This window comes from Seriola aureovittata, chromosome 19, assembly GCF_021018895.1.
Source record: "Seriola aureovittata isolate HTS-2021-v1 ecotype China chromosome 19, ASM2101889v1, whole genome shotgun sequence".
Classification (NCBI taxonomy): domain Eukaryota; kingdom Metazoa; phylum Chordata; class Actinopteri; order Carangiformes; family Carangidae; genus Seriola; species Seriola aureovittata.
In genome coordinates this window covers 11,273,122-11,297,135 of record NC_079382.1, presented here as the reverse complement: position 1 = coordinate 11,297,135, position 24,014 = coordinate 11,273,122, and the positions used below count along the sequence as shown (strand labels likewise).

General features: G+C 39.9%; 2 protein-coding genes across 2 annotated transcripts in view; one reads left to right on the top strand and one right to left on the bottom strand.

The window, feature by feature from the left end:
* baalcb (BAALC binder of MAP3K1 and KLF4 b) overlaps window positions 1–18,126 on the top strand; it is a 75,983-nt gene extending 57,857 nt beyond the window's left edge. Inside the window, 5 exon segments of the mRNA XM_056404604.1 lie at window positions 12,782–12,983; window positions 13,622–13,817; window positions 14,439–14,661; window positions 16,453–16,652; window positions 17,231–18,126. Of these exon segments, the coding sequence (XP_056260579.1) occupies window positions 14,481–14,661; window positions 16,453–16,652; window positions 17,231–17,395 (546 nt within the window). The 5' untranslated portion in view covers window positions 12,782–12,983; window positions 13,622–13,817; window positions 14,439–14,480 and the 3' untranslated portion in view covers window positions 17,396–18,126.
* On the bottom strand, window positions 16,876–22,177 carry nme6 (NME/NM23 nucleoside diphosphate kinase 6). The gene is made up of 6 exons (XM_056404603.1): window positions 21,929–22,177; window positions 21,578–21,673; window positions 20,593–20,695; window positions 20,260–20,299; window positions 18,981–19,141; window positions 16,876–18,501 (listed from the first exon to the last, which is right to left on the bottom strand). The coding sequence occupies exons 2-6, from the start codon at window positions 21,668–21,670 to the stop codon at window positions 18,350–18,352; spliced, it is 549 nt and encodes a 182-aa protein (XP_056260578.1). The 5' UTR covers window positions 21,671–21,673; window positions 21,929–22,177; the 3' UTR covers window positions 16,876–18,349.
* Between the last annotated feature and the right edge of the window lie 1,837 nt (window positions 22,178–24,014).

Sequence of the window (24,014 nt, the reverse complement as noted above, 5' to 3'; positions counted from 1 at the left end):
GCAGTTACATAGCAACAGTGTTTCTTACCACCTGGTGAATGTAAGTCCACTATTCCTTCTCTTTTAGCTCTGTTTATTAAGTTGCTAACTGTGTCCGTCTGCTGTTTGGTGCTGAGCAGGTTAGTGTACAGTGGGGTAAAAAGCTGGATAAAGCTGAGGGCAGCTAGACACAGTGAATCTTCTGACATTTTGCTTGAAAATTGGTTGACTTGGTTATAAAAATAGCTGCTAATAATTTTTTTCTTTCAATGGACTAATTGATTCAGCTCTTAAATGTGTGTATTACTCATGTTCAAGAAGCTGGATTGAGGCACACGGGTTTCTTCATAGGAGATAAACAGCATGGAGCCTTGAGCCGCCCCATGACCCTGCACTGAAGCGTTTCCATGGTTTTAGACGTATGATAGACAGCTGAGTTTGGGGTGAGGTCTGAAGGTCGTCCTCTCTGTTCCTTCCCTCTTGTGTTCCACGCTCACACTAATCACATCCTCAGCTTTGGCAGCTCATCCATCTTTCTCATCCCATGCTGTATTCATTCTTCCTCGTCCTCATCTTTGTTACCCCTCCGAGGGAGCGAGAGGTCGTGACCTCACCAGACATATGGAAACTGCGTCATGCATCTGTGGTAATTAGCCGCTGAAGTTGTGGTTCTATTAACGAACATGTAGCCTCAGGGATCTTTTCTTGCAGCGTTGAACAGACTCCAAACACCTCAGGTGAACCATAAAGTAGAACTGCAGCAGGTCATGTAGTCCCTGTGCAACTATATTATTTTTTCCTTATTATCATTGTTATTAGCAGTGAAATTCTTCACTGCACACAGGAAATAGTAAATTTGCGAAGGAAAAAAACGTCCTCTTCTAAGATGTAGAAGACTCATTGTGAGCGACTGTGATTAATGCTGCAGATTGCAGTGCAAGCTGCCTCTCTAATCAGCACTAACACACTGCTGGGCCACATTCAACAGCTGCTTTACTGAACCACTGTCTCTAATATATCACCTGTAGATTGCAAGGTCCCTGCTTAACGTGGCATCCAAAAATTACGATTGTCATTGTACTCAACACGTCCTCACAGTGTTCCCTCATTTGTGACCCTCATTGTGATGCTTGAGGTGTAATAAAATTTGTCAAGTCATGCCAAGCCTGAGATACAACTGTAAGACCAAGAAGAAGTGAAGTGTGAGATATTACATCACTGGCCTAACTATAGTGGACGGTGAGGTGACACTCACAACACGAACATTTCCTGCAGTTGCATCATTGACCCATTTTTTTTTTTTTTTTTTTTCTTGAAGTCGGTTATTTTCAGATCCTTGTAAATATTATTTTTGTGAGTAATCCCTTTGTGTCTGCTGTTTCCAAAATACATGTCACAACTCAAGGAGGCAGAGGAGGCAAATATTTGCCTATCATTAATTTCATGAACACTACTGGCTACAGACACTGATAGATTTTGATCATGGCACATATATGTTCATAACGCTGATCTGGAATTTTGATTCACTTCCACAACTGCTAAATGCATTCTTGCTTTTTGAAACAATTAGAAGGGGAGAAATTAAAAGAAATATTGCTAGGACTGGAAGTTTTTGTTTTTAGCTAACCCATTGCATGGCTCTGGGGATAGAAATCTTAGTATCAATTCACTGTTTTGGTCCAGAATGAAATATCCTAATGTGTTGGGGTGGATCGCCATGAAATCTGGTACAGGTATTTGTAGTTGAGCCTAATGCCTATGGTGATGCCCTGACTTTCTTGAAGTGCCACCATGATGTTGATATTTGCGGTTGTAAGTGAAATGTTTTTTGTCCACTATTTTGGTTTACGACCAAATACCTGCAAAACTTATGACATTCCCATCAGCCTCAGCTAAACTTTGTGTTTAGGGCAATTAGCATATGTTAGCATGCTAACACGCTAAACTGAGCTGGCATTGCTGTAGACAGACATTCATGTGGCTTCTCTCACCTGATCTTGTGATGTCGGGGTTTAAATTTGAATTGATTGTAAGGTTGTAAATATGTTATATGTATGAGCTAGCAACAACTGATACACTGAAATATACTATTAATTTAAAATCAGTTAAAATGATAGTTCGCCAACATAATAATAATGTCATTATTCTCCACCTGGAGTGCAGTTCATCACAGCTGACTAACTATGTGTCGGCATCAGGTCAATTATCATCATCGCCTGCAATTAGGATCATCATTAAAATTAAGACTCAAGGCAGTGGTAGCTGACATTGAACCAGTGTGTGAAACTTGATTTTGTCAGCAGGTGCAAACTGCTCTGTGGAGAGAGACATGAATCAGCAGTAGTGGCTGCCAAAATGACTGACAAAGTCACTCAATAACACGGCGATAGCTGCTGAAGGTTGACACTTATGCCACATCACATAAATGTTGAGTGTGAACAGCCTTGGGGAGATTCAGCTCAGCCAGAGGCCTGGCAACACACATTGGTATCAGAACTAGTTTTTAGTTCATTTAGAGGAAAGTGCTGCCTAGAATATGCAAGAATCTTTCTTTATTTTGTCGTGTTTTCACACTTTCCATGTAAGACCATGCCGAGGGAGATTCTAATTTGCTAAGTAATAAAGGTGAAAACCTTTTAAATCCAACACAGGTGCTTTTGAAATTCAAAAAATGTCCGGGTGCGTGCTGCTTTTGCCTTGTAAGTCAATTACTTACAATTGTAGCCCTAAGGAAAGTGATTCATATGCTAATACACTCATTTATATCTATTTATGTGACTAAAGAACTCAAAATCTTGCTGATACCATCTGTGTTCAGCAAATATTTAGCAGCTTTCATGTGTCCCATTACATCAAAACACACACTTTCACAGGCATGAAAACGTGTCACTTTGTCACACCTTTTACGGTTCACCTCAGCAGTGGTGATATACCGTACAGTCAGACATAAAAACAGCTGCTCTTTAAATCATTTCTGACAGTTTCATGATTAGAGGGGACATCAGCTCAGACTCATTCTTTCTTGACAAACGCGTCTACCGCCTCCCTCCTTCACTCCTTACCTCACTCACTTTTCTTTCTCTCCCTTCATTTTGTGCACCAGTACCAAGCACAATTGAGGTTGTAAGCCATTGCTGAAAATTAGTTCATTCCTGTTTGTTATTTTATTACAGGATAATAGAAACAGCTAAACCATGAGAGAAGGTAATAGTGATTTGGCTTTATTTTCAGAGAATTTGCCTCACTTGTAGACCCTGCCTGTTCTGTCGTTTTGAGTTGTGAGCAGCATACATCAGCCTATAAGCTGTGGATGTTCCCTGTTCCCATTACAGTGAATCAGCAGTGTATGAAACAATCCCATCTGCTGCACCGCCTGCCCATTTTTATTGTTCTACACACTTCTGCCCCTGTAATGTGGATCCATTTTTGTATGTATTGATTCTATATGAGACGGGGAGCTGGTGGTTGGCAGTTGCATCTCAGGAGGGAGAGCAGATAAGTGCTTTAGGAGTGAGTTTAAGTGGATCTCGTACTCCAAAATCACACTGATTAAAATGATTATCTGGAAATGAGAAGGTGTTGCCGGCACAGGGATTAAAATAAACAATAATGCCCTGAGATGACTTGACACACACAAGTGTTGCGGGATGGTCCCCTGGCTCAGCCACAAATCATCACTGTAACCTAGCAACACCACTCATTGTTTAATTAGACTGACTAGCTGGTAATCTCTTTCATCACGCTCATGTCATGTTTCTGTGAAGAATGTCATGAAAATATATTCTTATGTTTTCTCAGTGACACACTGCAATATGGAGGATTTAACTCAGCTGTTATTGAAATACTCACAAAACAAATGTTACATCTACGCCATGCACATCACTGAAAAAATAAACATTTAAAAACACATTAATGGGAAATATATTCAACTTGATAAAATCAAATATTTTTGTAGGACCAATGTCATATGTTTTTTGAGTGATTATATCTCTAACGCACATCTTAAACAAATGAATTCAAATTAAATTCACTCACGCTGTTCGAGGATCTGCGGCTCATTTATATGTCTTTCTGATAAAAGCAGCAAAAATGAATCTAAATTATCTCTTTGATTGATCCTATTGACTTTATAAATGTGCCACTGCTCCCCTGTGAGAACATGATCATTCCTCAAAGAGTACAGAGCGACTAATTACCCAAATTATCTCATTGGCTCATTAGCTTCTGATGGCAGTTTACTCTGGCTGAGGCACTTTTCAACCAATGTAGAAATTATACTGTCAAGATGTCACTCGTGCTGTGAAAAAAAACGTGCTACAAAACAGTCTGAGCAAATTCAATGAAAACTAATTTAGTTCAGACAGTTTGTGTGTATTGATCAGCATTTGTTTCACATTGCGTCTACATTATGCATTCTCTAAAAACACCTGCTTTGCTTTATATTATTCCCATTAAAAGCCCAACAAATAGGCTCTGTAGAGTTCATTTATTGTGTGTGCAGTTGATGGTGGACACTCATTTGACTAAGAACTCTATACGCACAGACAACTTGACAATTTTTTTTTTAAAGATTACTCTTTATATTGTACACGGATTAGATGGCAATCCATGTTAACAAAGCATAAAGCTGATGGATGTGGAGATAGCTGTGTTTAACTCATTGTCCATCACAGTTAATGACGATCATGGATAAGCTGTTCAGATCTTCACCTACACATTCATGCCTGCGCATTTGTTTAACTGCTGTACTTAAAGTGGCCCTGACCAGTGATGGCTTGCCACATCTGTGGAAGGTGTTACATCAAAGCAGTAAACCAAGATGTTAAACCTATTTCATCTGCATTTGCAGTGAAATTCACAGAGCACACTCCAGTAGCTTCCCTGCAGCTCCACGCTCACGCCACATAGTCAACAACAAACAGTGAAGTATCTGATAGATGCTTATAGCCGAAATCAAAAAAAAAAGAAAAACTCTACTGAGGCTCACGTTTCCACTTACACGGATCTAAAATAGTGAAATGACATTTACTGAACAATTTCATGTTCCCCAAAGGACTTGTTTCTCCTTTAGACGTGTTTTAATGCCACTCATAGGTCAATTAAATTATTAACTTTGAGCAGATATAACTAACAGCAAGATCACACCTATTGATTTTTGTGTTCCCTTGGCCCTTCAGACGGATATTACATAATAAAACAGGGTGATTGCCATGACATTTGTTGAGGTTATTATTGCTCCCCAGTAGAAGAGTCCCCTTTAATTTGGGTAGTTTTGTGTAGCATTTTTTGTCTGTCTGAAAAAGGCCTCAAGACAGCCATTATATTTTATTCCCAAAGTCAGTAAATTCGTGCTGTGCAGCCTTCAACACAGCACTAATTCGACACACGGAGTAACACCTCAGAATAACAACATCTCAGAAGTTGAATGTGGTCAAATTGAGCTTCCCCTCTTGAATTAGAAATGTAGGAAAATTGACCGAGCCTTCACTCACTTATATAATACTCTTGTAAAACATATAGTATTTCTGAAAATGAATGCAAAAAAATGTTTGTGCATCAGCACCTCAGGAACCCTCTCAAGAATTTCAATTTTACAACATTTTCCCCTCAGTTAACAGCAGCGAATGTGAAAACCAATAGCGCTGTTTTTTCACTACACCAATGGCTCGAGTGAGTGAAGCCAGAGTCACATCCTCACTTGACAAAATAACATGTTGCGATGTGTTTTTCAGTTTAAGTGCTTATTAAAGCACATACGGAGGAGCAGGTCAGGCATGTCAGGGAGGCGGAAAAACCTTAATGGTGAAATACATGTTGCCGCAGTCAGATTACACCGTAAATGGCCAAACACTTATATAATCTCACTCCATGACTACATGGTTGTTGATATCCAGCTAAGAGAAATGTCATGAGAAGACCAGGTAATTTTTATATAGATTACATCATATTCAGAAAGTATTCAGACCCCTTCACATTTTTCACATTTTCTCATGTTGCAGTTTTATGCTAAAATCATTTAAATTCATTTTTTTCCCTCATCAGTCTACACTCACTACCCCATAATGACAGAGCGAAGTATCACACGGACATAAGTATTCAGAGCCTTTACTCAGTACTTACTTGACGCAACTTTGGCAGCGATTACAGCCTCGAGTCTTCTCTGGTATGACGCAACAAGCTTTGCGACACCTGGATTTGGGGATTTTCTGTCATTCTTCTCTGCAGATTCTCTCAGGCTCTGTCAGGATGGATGGGGACTGTCAATGGACAGCGATTTTCAGGTCTCTCCAGAGATGTTTGATCGGCTCTGGCTCGACGACTCAAGGACACTCACAGAGTTGTCTCTAATCTACTCCTGTGTTGCGCAGCGTGCTTACGGTCATTGTCCTGTAAGAATGCAAATGTTCGGCCCGGTCTGAGGTTCTGAGTGCTCTGGACCAGGTTTTCATTAAGGATATCTCTGTACTTTGCTCAGTTCCCTCAACCCTGACCAGTCTCCCAGTCCCTGTCTCTGAAAAACATCCCCACCACCATGCTTCACTATTGGGATGGTATTGGGCAGGTGATGAGGGGTGCTTGGTTTCCTCCAGACATGAAGCTTAGAATTAAGGTCAAACAGTTAAATCTTGGTTTCATCAGACCAGAGAGTCTTGTTTCTCACAGTCTGAGTCCTTAAGGGGCTTTTTTTTTTTTTTGCAAACTCCAAGCAGCTTTCATGAGTCTTTCACTGAGGAGAGGCTTCTGTCTGGACACTCCTAACACTGGCCATCAGATCGGTGGAGTTGGTTGTCTTTCTGGAAGTTTGTCCCATCTCCACATAGGATCTCTGGAGCTCAGTCAGAGTGACCATCGTGTTCTTGGTCACATCTCTTACCATGGCCAGGGCCCGGGCCTGATATGCATTGTTAGCCATAGGAACTTATGTAGACGGTTGTATGACTTTCCTAATCAGAAATGGGAGGCACTTGAGCTAAATTTCAAGAATCATAACAAAGAGTCTGAATACTTATGTCAACGTGATATTTCCGATTTTCCTTTTTAATAAATCTGCATTCTGAACCATAACGACGTTAAAGTCTGGATGAGGGAGGTCACACGCTGCTTAGCTGCTTGGATGACCCAAAATGTTTATCTACCAAATATTTAATCTGTCAGAATTTCCAGTTTTTATCTAATCACTTGTTATGGTGGAAAAAAGTCACCCAGTTCCACATCAGCGTAACTTTCAATCAAGAAAGTTGCTGGACAGAAACTTTCTGTCTCCTTCTCACTTTCTGGCTCAGCTACAGTATGTGTCAATATTAGCAACTACAACTACAATGTCTCTCTTTAGTAGTAGCAGCTGAGAGGATGAGCAATACAAGGGAAATTATTACAGTTTACATTATGAAAAGATATCATAGTTGAACATCTATTGGCTTGTGTGTTAGAGTTCTGAAGTCTCCAGTCCAACATCTCCAACATCCGGCACGACTCCTTATGCTAGCCCATATCTTCATGTTTATGTGAGCTCCACCAGAGTTTCCCAAGATGATTTCCCTAAAACTAAGAGTCTGTCCCAAGAAATTCCATGAATACTAATGTTCCACTCTCTCGCTTCATAAGCCGCCGCTAATGCCCTTTCTGGAATATTCCTTGCCTTTGATAGGATTAGAGTATGTGTTTAGCTGGATAAAACGAATGAAGCACATAAAGTGCAAAGGCTGCATTTAAAGGCCGGCCTTCACCAGAATTTAAAAGGCGGAAATATCAATTGAGGCCAGAGGAGTGGCTAAAGATTGATTTTGGCTCGTCAACTGATAGCGTAAATGACAGAAAGGGAAATTATATAAATCAGTCATGGAGAATGACTTTGTTATAGAAGCAATATTAATAATTTTTAGGTCAAACATGACTTTTAGTGCTGTACAAGTTTTGACACAGACTTGGCTTTCAAAGTCAGATTTTTTTTTACAGCCTCCTTTACGTAATTAAATGAAATAAAAGGCTGTTTCATCAAGATATGATGAAATATATTACTTTATATGTTCTGAAATTAAGGCTCTTTAACTGGAATGAAGGTATATATACTTAATGATGCTGTGCTGTGCAGTTTTTCTTCCAGCTTTCATTAGGGATGAGTCCAGAGGACATCCCACTTTTTAAGGAAATATATAACTGCAAGCGGATTTGTTAATAATTCCTATGAACTGTACCATCAAAGCTCGTTCAAAGTGGACTATCAGTATAAAAAGTAAAAATCTTCATGTTCACCGAATGGCTGCACGTTTCTGAGCGGCTCTCTTTGTTCCCCAAGACAAATGAACTTAAGAGAATTAAACCCACGCTCACCTCATTAACACTTTCACCTTATCTTCGCCCCGCTTGCTTATTTTGGGCAGTAGTTGTGCCTTTCCTCTGGGACACTTTGCACTAATGAAAAGGTGTCATGTTAGCTCAGACCATGATGGATTGAGAGAACACAACCTCTGGAGAGATTTCTGGCACAGCTCTGCATGAGAGGGGGAGATTGTCACTGCCAGTCGGAGGAGCATGAGGCGCGTCTCTGCCAGAAAAAGGCCCAGAGATGTGATTGATGCCACTGAACCACAACCTCCAGGCAAAGCTCAATCTGGATAAGCTGCTCGTTTTACCACTGGCAGCTCCAATATCAACAATTTGCTGATGGAATCGGAGCAAGTGGAAATGATAATATCTCAGTATCGTTTACAGAGTGTTGTTTTTGAATGTTTTTGAGGTGCAAGACGGTCTGGTTCAGCATATTGTTTTTTGTAGTTGTGCTGTGCTGTTATATGAATTATATATATATATATATATATATATCAGTAATTAGGACAAAGTTGAGAGGAATTTCGGGACAATCATCATATCCAGTAAGCTTTAGAGTACTGTGCTTTAACTGCAGTCATCACACTACTTGACAGATAAGACATGGATAGCAAAACCAGAGATCCTTTGTTACAACTTTTCCCGTTTCGAAGCCCAAATCATCCTAATTAGTTTTCCAGGGCTGTAACTCACTGGCTGTCTCACTGAAAATCCCAGTGAACGTTTGGATTTGGCTGCTTTGCTGCTGCACATTCTGGTTCATTCACTCTCCCCTCCTCACAGAATTTGCCAGAAAAGAGTTCTTTTCGCTCACGAAAAACTTTGCAAATCACTGGAGAGTGCATTTATCCCCTATCAAATTTGACCAGCTGTTAAAAATGAAGCGGCGGGGGATGAGTGCTGGGGCCAACTGGAGCACTGAGTTTGGTTTAACACACACACACGCACGCACACGCAAACACACACGCACACACACACACACACACAGTAGATGAATTTAAAGGGAATGTGAAAACATGCTTTTCATGTTGAGCGTAAATCAAAATATACCTTGTATAAAACTTCATAGTGAAAGAGAAGGAAATGTGTAGGTATGAAATGCCACAGTAGGAAAAGCACAGGTGTAAATAAAATGATTGACGGCCGAAATCAACTGATCAACAGAGCCATTGTTAATGTTATTAGTAGCATCTGTGCTTCTGCTGATATAACAAGTAGAAAGGCCTGCTGTGTAAAAGACCTGATCAGATCAGATGAAAAACTACCTGTTGACTAAATTAGTTTCTGATTGGATATAAATGGAGCCACATACTGAAATCTTGGGACTTACTTGAGATCATGGGCCTCTGCTTGGATTCAACTACTGAGACATTTGGCTTTCATTGGGAATTGACCAAATAAAATCACACAACTATGAAAAAAAAGAGTGCTGAAGGTGAAGCTTCAAACCTTGTTCACCAGTTACAGTGGTTGCTAACTGGTTTCTGGGTAAGTAGTGATATATACAGTAGTTGATGAGAGTGGTGAGAGAATGAAGACACTAAAGTCGAGGGCTGAAAATACCAAAAATAATGAGCTTAAAGATGCTAAAACACTTCACAAAGCTGAGGAACTGCAAAGCTGGGTGACAGTTCTCTGTGGATTGGTCACTGCATGTGATTTCTTTTACATGCAAGTAGTTCATTTCATCCATTATTCATATAAAAATAGTGATTAGTGCAGCTTTAAATCGTAGGCCTGTAACTTCATTACTTGACTGTAACTTGCACTCACATATGTAAACACACAACTTTCAATGTAAAATGTTTAAAAGCTGTAGGATTGAGTAGTCATCATTTAGATACATATGGGATTTGTATCAACTTGTAATTTGCATATGAAGACTCATATGACTTGCCCCAGAAGACAGAAGACAAACCTCTCTGCCTAGTGTGTCACAGACTGGCTCACATCCAGAGGAAGGCTGCTGCATGAGATAAACCTGATGTAAAGTACATTTTCAATATAATTCAGCAGCACGCGTCCTAGTTTGCAACTGAAACCGCCGAGAGCTCATGACAGTGTAGTGTTTGGCAGCGCGCCACATTAATCGCCAGGTTAATGGGAAGACAGGCCTATTGACCAGTAGTCCAATAGGACAGAGGGGCAGGACATACAAATCAAAGCTGCCCAGCCTCATATTGACCTGACTGTCCACAGGATGCGAGATTCATTAGCTGGGTGAAGAAGGGGGGCAGGAAGCGAGGACTGAGCGCAGGAAGTCCAAGGGTTTTGTTTTCAGCTCAGATCCTGACAGACCTGTGCAGAAATAATGGTTGAATTATGTATTTAAATGGCTATTGGCGGTGTAGTCATTTTTGGTAATTCCCCACAGTGAAGCAGAATCCACTGTCTACTTGGATGAAACATCTGTGTTTCTACTTTTCAGCTCATGCACAGACTGTATATAAAATGGGGGGGGGGGGGTCATGGCTCAGGAATCAGTGTGCTCTTCTATCATCTTGTCAGTGTCTTTCCCTCCATTACAGACTGTTCATTAGTGAAGAAATATGTAATGTAGTGGCCAGTGTTTACACACTGCTCCTTCCCAAGGGTTGATCATTTGTAAATCCTATTTTAACACCTGTATTTTTGTGTTTTGTGCATCAAGTCAAGTCTTGACGATTTGAAAGAACTGAAAACATTGATTCATAGTGTGTGCACTCATTGGAGGTGGTCACCACTAATTGACCAGGGCATGTACTGTATACTGTTGCACATTAGATCCTTCCCTCAGACCGCTGTATGACAGGAACAAGTGGTGAGCTTCCCTGTTAGTGAATTGATCTTCCATTTTGAAGCTCCATTCTTCTGTTTTTCCTAATGTGGTTTATTGGCAGCTGATGCACCAGGAATAAATGACCTTCATTTCCACGAGCAGAGCTCTCGTATTTTTCAAATGCAGTCGCTTCAGTAAAGCAGGAAAAAGGAAAGATGGTGTTTATTATTCCTTCAGTTCATTGTGGGAAATCAAAAATTCAGACTGACCACAGAGGAGAGGTGTGATGAATGTGCAATTTTGCTGCCAAGTTTCATAGGCAATCAATGAAATGCAGTTTAAGAAAGAAACAACTCGGTGTTAAAATGAATATTACGACAGTGTGGCAGAACTCCATTTGTTTTTTAACAGTTCATATATAGAGCTTCTTCTCCTGCATATCACATGTCACACAGAGCAACCGAGGATTTAATTTACACTTTTGAAGAATATGTCTGATCTGATGCAAGAGAGTGTAACACAGTTAATTGCATTTAATGCAACTTGAATTATTTTACAGATATTTTCCATGTGGATATATATTCAAAATGTTCCTCATCAGTAATCTTTGCTTCTATGTGTTTTGATTTCAGATTTAGATATTAGGACAATGATCCTATGAGAAAACATTTTCCACCTTCTTTCCCCTTTTGCACATTTAACGAGTTTCTTTTTCAATTTTGAAGAGCCTCTTTGTCTTAATTTGTCCTTTGGCATGGGACTGTTTATCTTGGCTACACGCGCAGGACACTACTTATTGAAAAGCCTGGATTCACATTTGTTTGAGGTTTAGAGATAAACCAGCTCTGACACAGGTCTGTGTGACTGAAAGCACAGACAATAAACCGCATGGCTGCACTGAGTGTGAGCGAGCAGATGCTTTGAAATCTTTTCATTTACCGGATCCAGCAACTTCTTGACTTGTGGCAGTGTGCAGTAGCTGTGGATTTATTTATTTTTTTTAACTAAGATTTAGTAAAAATTTTAGCCAGTTAAATTTTAGTTAGAGTTAGTATACCAAACAACTAACCACAATCTGTTTAAATATTTACAACGTAAACCCTATTTAATGAAGAATATGGGAATCGGTCAGGAGTGCAGGGGTGGGCTGTGACTGTCCCCTTGTGGTCAGAGTAGGGAACATTTTATTGGTGTTTCAGGGGCATAGGAGACTTGTTGGGCCAGAGGGTTACCTGTGCCACTGTAGGCCTGCACATCTGGATGAAGTACTTTTGAGAAACACTGAACTTCTTTTTGAAAGTCAACCCGGACAAGAGCTCAATACAAGCTTGAACTATGAAGCAAATATTATTCTGGGAGACAAGTCCTCAGTACTTGAAGTTTTTTGTGTTTTTAGTGTCTCAAAGGGAACCAGCACTTAATTGTTTCCAAAATGTTTTTATATATTAGTGTTTAAATAGCTAGACATTAATCGGCAACTAATAAAAGACACTGAGTCGAAATGCAATGTCCTTAATGGATATCAAACAGAAAACCCATGAGTGGATGACAGTGAGCACAAGAACCACAGAGGACCAGCAGGTGTTATTTCCAAGTTTACCTGGCAACAGATGAGGTAACTTCATTGTACTTTAATTTAGAGGCACGGGTAGCCTACCTCCTCATCTTCATGACAAGAGGCTGAATGACTTTAACATTCACTGTGTCTTTCATAAGCCCCGCTGTGCTGTGCTGTGCTGTGCTGTGCTGTGCTGTGCTCTGGTGGTGTTGGTGGCGGAGGATGGCATGACGGAGCGGACGGGCGCGCGGTCTGTAACCGACCGGAGCAGAGTGATCATTGACAACATGTTACCGGTCCGTGAGGCGGACGACGCGGAGCAGCGGAGCAGCGCCGGGGATGAGACCTACACCATCATCAGTAAGCCTCCACCATCATGTCTGACTTGTGTCGTGTCTTTTTCTCTGCGTTAGCTGCGCTAAACTGCGTCGTTGTTGTGTCAAACACCCTCAGCCCTCCTTTTTTTTTGTTTTGTTTGTTTGTTTGTTTCTGTTTATCTAACGCTGTCGGTGGTTATTTCCTCACGGCCTGTGCTGAGGGCAGTGGTGCGAGAGCTATTGTTAATGCTTGACAGGTCCATATGCGTGTACTGCGTTTTTACAAATGCTTTTACCCAAAAGGTAATAATGCCTGTGCACTGCTGTTCATTTGGAGTCCCTCAATTCTCCGGGGAAAGACAGTTGAATAAGTAAACCAGGCGATAAAATGATGTATAGGAGGCCTGATCGTGAGTCAGTGCGTCAGTAAAAATATAAAGTGAGACCTCACCAGCATCTCATTGAAGGAGAAGACGGTTAAATAGGCTCAGTAAGCCACGCTGACGATTAAAGGATGGTTAGGCTGAAGATCCCTTTGTACCGTAATGATTTCAGATTTTTTTACAAGATGCATTGATTCTCAGTGCTGTCCAATTAAAGTACGTCTCTAGAAGTGACTTAAAAAATAGGACGCCTTTTCTTCACTGGTACAGTCTCTCTGCCTCTCTCCTTTGCCTACAGGTGACTACATGTTTTGATGATCAGCAGGCTCCTGTGTGAAACTGACTCCCTGACCTGATTGACAATTAGAAGATGCTGCCTCCAAATGCTCATGAATAAATGTAAATGTGACTGTGAGGGACCATTCAACCCACTCTTTGACTGATCATCAATCATATGAGGGCACTCGGTGTGTCCCACAGCTGTGTGCTGTGCTGTGAGTAGCCTACTGTTGTAATGTAAACAGTATATAGTGTTATCATATAGTATATCATCGGTTAATCTGCGGATTATTTTCTTTATCAGTCGTATTAGTATATATTAATCTATGATATGTCAGAAAATGGTAAAAAAAAAATAGATAATAAATAAATAGATAAATGCCATTCACAGATTCCTAAAGCCCAAGCTGAGGTCTCCCAATTTCTTTTTTTTTTCCAACACACAGTCTAAACAACATCATCAGATGAGACAAATAAGCAGCCAAACCTCTCACCTGAGAATCTGGAACAATGACTTTAAAACTGTTAACCTGATGATTAGCTTTAATTTAATCGTGCGTAATCGTAAAAAGAGAGAAAAAATAACTTAATACTCTGTTTTTACTCTTATTATGATTATGTTAATGACTAATTTACTTATTGGTCTTACTTATTTTTTTTTAGCAGGGTTAGATGTTATTTGAAGATTAAAATTGTCTCTGCATAATTATATAATTGCGCTCTTTCTTTCAAGAGGAGAGAAACTGGTAAGATACAGATTCACTTCGCTGAGTCAGTGTCACAGCTTAAACTGATTAAACTGAAATCCAGTGTAAATCTGTTTTTCTATTCTGAAGAAAAGTCCAAAAGTGGAAGTGAAGTAGCCCTGAGGCAGCGCTATGGGCTGTGGGGGGAGCAGGACTGATGCTCTTGAGCCTCGCTACCTGGAGAGCTGGACCAAAGAGACAGAGTCCACCTGGCTGACCAGCACAGACACTGACATCCCCCTGTCGTCCATCCACAGCATCACCTCTGAGAACTCTGAGGCCGGCTTCGCTTCTGAGAAAACACTCTGACCCGGTAAGAAGAATGAATTATGGTTGAGTGGATGAGTGAATGAATACTTGATACTTGATCTGCTAAGAGGAATAGGCAGTCATTTAACTGCTGAACAGATGAATAATACATTCATGGTTTATTAGATTACCACTGCTGGAACACAGTGCATTTGCAATTACAATCTTCTTTTTCCTGTTTTTAAATTACTATATCCTATGTTTGCTTTCATCGCTTGCACCCTTAATAGTGTCTTTTATAGTTAAATACATGCAGTAAAAGTACTACTACTGTACTTTCATTGATACGTTTAAGTTTTTTGATCAGTGGGGCTGTTAATACTGGCTGTTATTCACACCGGGCTGGCAGAGTTCAGGCTGGAGTCATATTTGGGTTTACAGTGATTGGTCTTTGCTTGACGCTGAACATCAAAGTGAAGGGTGCCACACCTATACAGTCAGTGTTAGTCTCTCTGCTTTCCCCTGCAGTACGAATCCTGTAGGTGTAACAGTTTCCTTTTACACGTTAAATACCTCTAGAGGTTGTGCATGGCCCTTTCAAAATAAAAAATAAAAACAATAGAGAAACTTTTATGTAGAAGGAAAATTGAAATGTCTAGTTAAGGGTTGAGCATGATACAAGGAAGATAAAGGTGACTGATAAAACATCTTCTCTGGAAACCTTTGTTCTTCTGGTGCGCAGTTCATCTCTTGTACCTCTGCGTCCAGCTTAGAAACAGATGGATCTGACTACAAACCTTTTGTTGTGTGTTAATTTGTCTTTTACATTTGCAGTTTTCTTTGAAGCCATCATGAGATGAATCAGTAAATGGACATAATAGGTTACATCAAAAGCCAGTGTGCTCAAACAGGACTTTGCTCTCATGGCAACAGCTGTGAGTGAATGCAGGCAGAGGAGCCTTGATGTAATTGTGAAGACGAATTCAGTTGAGCAGCCTCTGAGGAGATGAAACAGGTCCAGAATTGTCCAAATTAATCAGCAACTGGTAACCACGAAGATTATATCAAAATACTTCATAATATGTATATGATGTGCACATTAAATAATATTTCAGGGTGATAATCAGAGTGGTTTTCCATAATTGATTACACTGTGGTGTAATGAGTTCAGCGGCGGCAGTAATGCACCTATAAGCTGTCTGTTTGCTCTGACCTTTGACTAATGAGAGAAAAATACTCAAGGAGACCAACAGCTCAGTACACATGTAAAGATGCCACAGTCTCCCAAAGCTGAGAGACTGTATTACTAATTTATAATGAACAATTATGCTGTTCCAGAAGTTGTAAGGAAAAGCATTTGTTTTAATGTCAGTCCCTGATGTTCTAGAGATCATCTTTTATTATTAACTGTATTATTGCTAATTCCAGGTTTGACATAATATGAATCATCTCTGAAGGAGTTCTCTCATTATCATTATTACTATTATTATTATTATTATTATTATTATGGGTAAATGCCATAACCTGCCTCATCTCATCTGCTTTCTGATTCTTTTATCCATCTCCTCCATGATAATTGATGTACAGTACTTTTTCCCTGTTATTTATTGTTCTTTAGCTTCCTGAATGTTTGTTTTTCTCATATTCAATTTTGCTTTATTATTGCCTGACTGGGATTAATCAGACTGCTGTCTGGATATCCCTACCTTGTTTGCAGATGGACTACGTTTGGTCCCTTAGTTGAAGGGATGACCTTATTCTTTTTAGTCAGTAAACACAGGGCTTTGATTTGTTCAAGGTTCAATAGGTTGTAATGATAAACAAGAGTCAAATCTAAGATGTAGTTTTGTTTCAGTTCCAGATTTCTTTGAGGACGGCCTCCCTCCTCCTGCTCAGGCGTATCTGAAGGTCTGCTCCGCCGTGTCTGAAGCCAGTCTGAATGATGTGAAACCCAGCAGCCCTCCTGCAATCCTGGCCTCTCCGCCCAAAGAGGAGTCGCTGCCTTCGTCTGGCACCACAGTGCAGCGCCGAAGTGTTCTACACACTGAAGAGATTGTAAGTCTCTCCCTGATGTTTTTAAACGCTGCAGGTCAATTCAGAGCATCAAGGCAACTTTTTATTTTCTGTTTTCTTCTTCTTCTCTTCATTCATTGAGTAAAAGTTATGAGTTGTGGGAGACCTCCTTCTGGGTAAAAGGTTGACTATTTTCTTGTTTTTATGTCCTGCTCATATGTTACATTTAGAGCTGACACATGAACAGAAAAGTAAGATGCAACCATTTTGATAATCAAATAATTGTTTTATTCATTTTTTTAAGCAAGAGTTTAAATATTTTATGTTTCCATTTCTGAGATGTGAGAATATTGATGCTTTTTTTGGTCATACATGACAGTAAGCTGAATATCTTTGGGTTCTGAACTGTTCACTGGATAAAACAAACATCTGAAAACATCAACGTGGTCCGTGGGAAATTATAACATGCATTTTCACATATTACAGACAAAACAATAAAAAACAATACATAGCACAAATGTCCCCTTTTCATGCCACAGCCTGCAATCTAAACAAACCTTACACAAGTGTTAATATCACATATTTACTACGTCTCATCCGTCGTTCTTCACCATTAACAGACAAAATGGCAGGACAATCGCATGTCGACCAAGCAGGTGACCATCACAGTGACACAGAGCATCCATCAGGTGGACAAGAATGGGAAGGTGAAGAAGTCCCTCACCACCTACGAGGTTATGAAACCTGTGGAGTCTCTAAAACAGGTGTCCGCACAAAACCCTTGAGAGCAGGGGAAACTGGAAGAAGCCAAAGAAAAACGACGACTGTGAAATAAGTAAACTGAATATTTTTTTGTGGAGAAGACTTGATGGATCTGAAGGCTGAGGGAGCACAAGAAGGATGTGTGACTTTGCCGGAGTTTCTGAACACTTAAATTCAGACTGTCATAAAATTTTTCTCATTTTTGACTAGGCCATATTATATTTAATGCTGTAAGATGTATTTCTATGGTGCCTGTTACAACGTTTCACTGTTACTGCTAGTTTGGTAAGAGAAAATACAAAATATGACATTTTAGAGTACATACAGTACTTAGACCAAAACAAAATGAAGAACTCGTATTATATCACAGCAGACAGCCTGTTTTCATCATTATTTAGCACAATCAAATTTCTGTGAAGTAGAATCTTAATTTTAAGATGCTTTTGAGAATAAATATATATCTAAAGGTATCTTTTACAGTGTTATGCAACATTACTGAGTATTCAGAAAGCATAAAACTTTTATTGTTTCGTCATTTGACATGGACACAACAGGTAGTTGCTGCTGTGCTACAATCTGAATGGCTCAGGAAACTGATAACGACGACTGCACTGTCTGGACGTCTGGACAGGAGTTTGTGATGATAATGTAAAACTGTCTGACTACATCGTGTTGTCTTGTACAATGCAGTGTCTGGTTTTCTTATCTAGTCACTTGTGTTTTCTATAATGACAATAAATAAAACAAAAACATACACATGGCCCTTATTTTAAATGCCAACACATGGCATGGAAGGAAAATCTGTTTTAATACCACAGACATGGGATGAGCACATTGGCACTTTGAGGAGCTGAGGTGATTGACAAACATGCACTTTCACAGTATTACATAAAGCGTGTAGCGTCAGCTCTGGCAGCTTTTCCATGAGCAATGTATAAACATGTTGTAGATCAGTGACCGCAGTGGCAGCTCTGGGATCAGCTTTGCGCCGAAAGCGTGTGGATCTGTTTTTGATGGTCAAATTGGATTTGTCCAGATCTGAACAATGGCTCTTCTTTCTCCATCCACTCGTCCGCACAGAAGTCTGGGAAGAAGAAACCGATTTCTCTTTGTGCCGACTCAACAGAATCTGGAGAAATAATTAAAAAAAAATATATATATATATATGATTTTGAAAATGTACTGAACAAAAAAGCTGAAAATGATTATTGGAAGTACTGGGTTTGCAATGTCCTAAGACTTCTATGTAAGTCACACTGGATATATTGTTGAATAATAAAACCCTTGAGAACTTTAAAACACTCAACAGTCTCCTACTGAATAAAATGTAATATGAATAACTGATATATAATTTTTTAACTTCATGCAAATATTAAGACAGGTGTTACGATGCACTATTGTAGCAAAAAAAAAAAAAATTCATAATTTAAGTTTTCTGCAATGTTTAAAAGTATCGCTATTTGTGTTTCGGCCATATAATTACAGCGATAAAGAAATTCTACGCCAAAGCAAAACCTGGTGAAATTGTAGTGTGTGATTTGACAGCCCATGTGATAATGCATGGGGTGTCAGACATGTCATAAACCTGTTTCTCTACATATTTCCCACCTGAGCCATGAGTTGTGTTTCGTGTGTCCGTGAGTCCAAACTGGGCCCTGATGGAGGCAGGGGAGGTGTATCTGGCTCTGAACACTTTGGTAGGTCCCATCAGTTCTCTCCAGTGACGAATGGCATCCTCTCTGGCTAAAATGTACGCGCGCATCGGCCCACTGCGGCAAAGAGTTCGACAGCAGTTTGACTGAGTAGTCAATCAAGGTTAAATGTTAGAGAGTCAAAGCTGTGTGTGGCTGTTACATACAGAGCTTTGGATGCTTTCTAGGCTTTAAAGGGCCACTGTGTAGGATTTAGCGGCATCTAGCGATGAGGCTGCAGATTGCAACCAACTGAATACCCCTCCCCTGATCCCTCCCCCTTCCCTTTCTACATGTGTAGAAGAAGCTACAGCGGCCTTAAGGTAGCGTAGAGATGCGACGGTCCCTCTCTGGAGCCAGTGTTTGGTTTGTCTGTTCTGGGCTTTTGTAGAAACATGGCGAGCGTGCAAGAGGACCCACTCCCTGTATAGATATGAAGGTCTCATTCTAAGCTTAGTTTCAGGTGGTTATACACAAATGAAAACATAATTGTGATTATTATATTCCAGTTCTGCTATTAGATTCCCCTAAAACCTACACACTGTTCATTTTAACTGGAAGCCAAAAAAAAAGGCTTTTCATACAAATCCAATCTATTCACTCCAGAGGGAGCTCAGATACACATACGTATCCGGCGTGCGCAGATATCAATTTATCAGTTTTAGAGACACAATGCCAACTGGAGCTGACAACACTTAAAATGCTTCTTAGGTTTCCAAAAACACCCAGACAAAGGTTGCTGTGGCAACTACCGATTCACTGCTCTGACGAGACAAATATGACAACGTGATTACAAGCATTTTTTTTTCTGTCCAGTGGGTGTTCGCCGCATGTGGAGCTATTGTGAGCAGGCTGCATGGCAATTTTCAGACAATTGCCCCATGGGGTGTTTGTGCTACACTTGGCAGTCCGCTGATGATTGAAACTCCTGTTGTGAAGTTTCAGAAAATGATTTATTGGTGACTCGCTGAGCATGAAATAGGAGCACCATCAACCGAGGCAAGCTTTTTCTGTGCCAGTCCAGTGGGTTATGGCATATGGAAATTTCCTTGTTATTCCATTTCAAAACGATCAGACAGAAAACCACATTTATGCAAAGGCATAAAAGCAAGAACAGTTTTACACATGCAATGAACCACCGGTGTCATGATTTAGGATTTGTACATTTAATATTGTCAGTGTGAAGTAAGGCTTACCTTGACATGAATTCAACAAGTCTTTGATAGAAGAATCTCCCTGAAAAGCAAAATAAGTGGGATTACGACAAGTTTTCGGTTCTAAATGACTTAAAAACTTGAAGATTTTAAACACTGTACTTCACTGCCTGACTTGAACCGTCATCAGAAATGACTCTCAGTGATCCTTACTGAGGACAAGTCTGTTTTTCCCTCTCAGTGTGGCTGCTCAAACAATACAGTGATGGATGAATCACTGGTTTTAACCTACACATATGTGCTAAAACAGGCTGCTGACTCATTTGTTTCTCTTTGTTCATTTTAATACTGAACACAGATGAGTTTTATTCTCACCTGAATGTTCAGCGTAAAACTTCTCCGAGTCCTGTCTCCTCCACGCCAGATCTTTGCATCTAACAATGACGAAGTTGTTCTCCAGGATTCTTTGGTGAAGAGCCTGAGAGAAAAAAAAAAGAAAAACGTTTGACCTTGTTGTGCCACACTGTAGCTGATGATACTGAGTAAACGATTGTACATCTAATTATATTTGGATCATAACAACGTGCAGGTTACTGTGTACAGAGTTCTTCCACGAAGCTAAAAAGGAAAGGGGCAGCATTTTGATATTATTACACCATCTGTTACGCCTGCCAGAGGAATGACACTTAACAGAAAAAATTGTGATACAATACATTAAGATTATTTACTGTTGAATTAAATAAAGAAGATAGCAGAGTGGGCTAAGTGACATGAACAAACAGGCCACTCCATGGGATTATTTTGTTGAATTAATGTATTCATGAATAGAAATATAAAGACACTTGGTTTATTCAACTGTCTAAATAAGGTGCACAAAACCTCAATTTACTGTTATTATTCACTCTGTATTTCCATATGTGAAGTCAAATTGTGGAACTCAGTTAAATGACGTAAAATGTTTGCATTCAAGTAAGCGGACTGTATGGATAATAATATGTTTAGTGGACTGTTAGTCGTTGTGTATGTTGTGCTTATGTTGTGTGCATATTATGTAAGGAAGGGTTGTTACAGAATATTGGCAGGGTCGTTTATTTTCAGATGGAAGTAGCTAATATAAGATTTTCTTTCCCCCTCTCCCTGCAATACAGAGTACAATGCACAGAGGACTGTAGGTGAAAAGTGGGTGACAAATAGGGGTCTGATAACAAGTTTTTTGCTCCAGGGCCCCCTGATAGATTAATCCTCATGTACTGAAAAGTCACAAAAACCCTGTACTTGAATGAGTTCAAAAGAAGTCACACTGTGAAGCAGCTACACAGCAGCACTGACAGACAGTAACAGTGAGGGAGTGTGAGCTGACCTCTAACATCAGAGGATGAGCCACAGCGTCCGGTTTGACGACCGCCAGGGTGAGCTGCAGCACTTTGGAAAGGCGACCAGCTGTCAGTATCATTGTCTGCAGAGAGAACAGACATTTCACTGTCAACAACAGACATGTAGCTAACTGCTCTCAGGTCTAAGTGTTTGTGCTGAAACTACATCGATTTAGCGTTAAATAAATTTAACTTAAGGAAGTGTAAAACGACACGGCGCTGGGGGATTTTCTTTTTTACCATTACGACACTGCTGGTAATGCACCTCAAACAGCTTAACTGTTCAAGCTCGTGAATATTAACCACAAGTCAGTACTGAGTTAGTTACAGATACCAACCTCTGTTATGTCTGTTTTCCAAAGTAACGGTCAGTTTTCAGAGGAAAGCGCAGCAAAACACGGCGTCTCCATGTTGTAGCAAATACAAACTCGTTACTTTACTATTAATTAACCCCTAACCCCTAACCCAAGTACAAGTCATTTTAAACTTGTTGAATTGTAATATTTAATTTAGTTTAACGTTAAAATGCGATTATTAGCTGATGGACTCCTCGCACGGGGCAGTCCGTCTGTAAATACTGTCCCCAGAAACGGAGCGAGCAGAATATGTTCCCGCTGAGAGAGTGACACCAAATAAAAATGGCTGCGTGTGACAGTAACGCAATGTAACTATTACCAACGATAAATTAACTAAACGCATATTAATATTGTTTGATTGATGAATAAGTAATGGTTGCCCCCTCACAGAAAGGCACAGGTCATAACCAAGCAGCTGTCATGGAGCATTAGTGGGATTTGGTGCCTTGCACAAGGGCATTGCAGCAGGGTGGATATATAATAACTCCTAAATGAGATTCTCAGTCCTACAGTGCAATAACACTGCACTGACTTGCCATTCTTCTTTTCCATGTTCACCCTGTTAAAAAAATCACAACTTTATTTATTAGCAGTTTTTCTAAAGTGATATAATGCAAAGCCGTCCATGCAAAGTTTGAAAGTTATAATGAAAAATATATTGGAAAGTAATTTCTGCTTCACAGTGTATACAGTATATCACTGCAGTATTCAATTTTTGACCCACAGTCATTATAAACAGGAGCAAAAGTAGCATCCTGAAACAGATCAAGTAAAGACTGAAGATGCAAAGACGATTAACAGGCTCAACAAAATGAAAAATTACATTTCAGTTATCTTTCTAAAAAACATGATCTCTTATTGCAGTTAGGATTTTAAATTCTCTTCTCCTCCATTAAATACTCTAATACTACTATGAACTGAGTGATTTATCCACTAAGTAAACCAAATCATTTAAATGATAAAAACTCACTAGAATTGAATGCCTCAGTAAAACTGGGGGAAAGAAGAGCATGCCTCTAAGTACACAGAAGCATGTCAATTATTTCAGTTGGTTCAATCACTTTATCATTACCCTGTGCAAACCCTGTCTTTTCCATTCGGCTTTGTATGTCTTCACATATTTTATGCTCTCACCAATGGTGGGTTGGCACTTTTTTAAATCAACCACATCTGCATGTAAAATCCTGTCTTTAAATTGCTTCTTTTTTTAGCAGCAGTGGCAAAATATGTGAATTAATGGATCTTTATCATCATTACAAATTATGTACACTGGGGTAAATAAGATTTCTCAGAGCACCAGAGTCACAGAACTGAAAGGTCAGGGATTATGTGGTGGACCATTCATGAATAGATGTTCTCTCTTGTAGCTGCCAGTCTCTGGGGAGAACCAGCGACGTAGCAGCTACAAGCAGGGACAGGAGCGGGAGAGATTTTTGTCTGTGGAATTTCATCAATGTGGGAGATCAGAGATACAGTATGAGTTACAAACACGGAGCACATTCCAGCGATACAAAATGGCCACACCCTTGAAAAGAGGAGATTGTGTGTTTGTGTATGTGCGTGTGTGCGTGTGTGTGTGTGTGTGTGTGTGTGTGTGTGTGTGTGTGTGTGTGTGTGTATATATGTGTGTGTGAGGTTTGACATTCAGAGAGAGAGAATAGGAGGGAAGAAAGGGGGGATGGATGTCCCACATAGGTTTCTCCCACCTGCCCATGTCATGTGACTCGGGGTGACACCACAGCTGTTACCTCCCATGAGGGGGATGGAGAGGACGAGAGGAGGTGTTGAGTGGGTGTGGGGTTGAATCGGACACATTTTGAGAATATAGCTTAAAAATCTATATACTTATATACAGTATAAAACGTCTAGGTCTTGTGTTATTATTTATTTTACAATTATTATACAAGGTCTTTAATAAAGGTAATGGATGAATATGATGGAGGGAATGATGGTGACTTAAAATACTAAATAACTAAATGTCGAACATCATTACTGTAGCTTTCATTTTATTATAGTTATAGCTTGTACTAATGTGCTGTACCTCTATCAGTTAGTGACTACAGTTGCT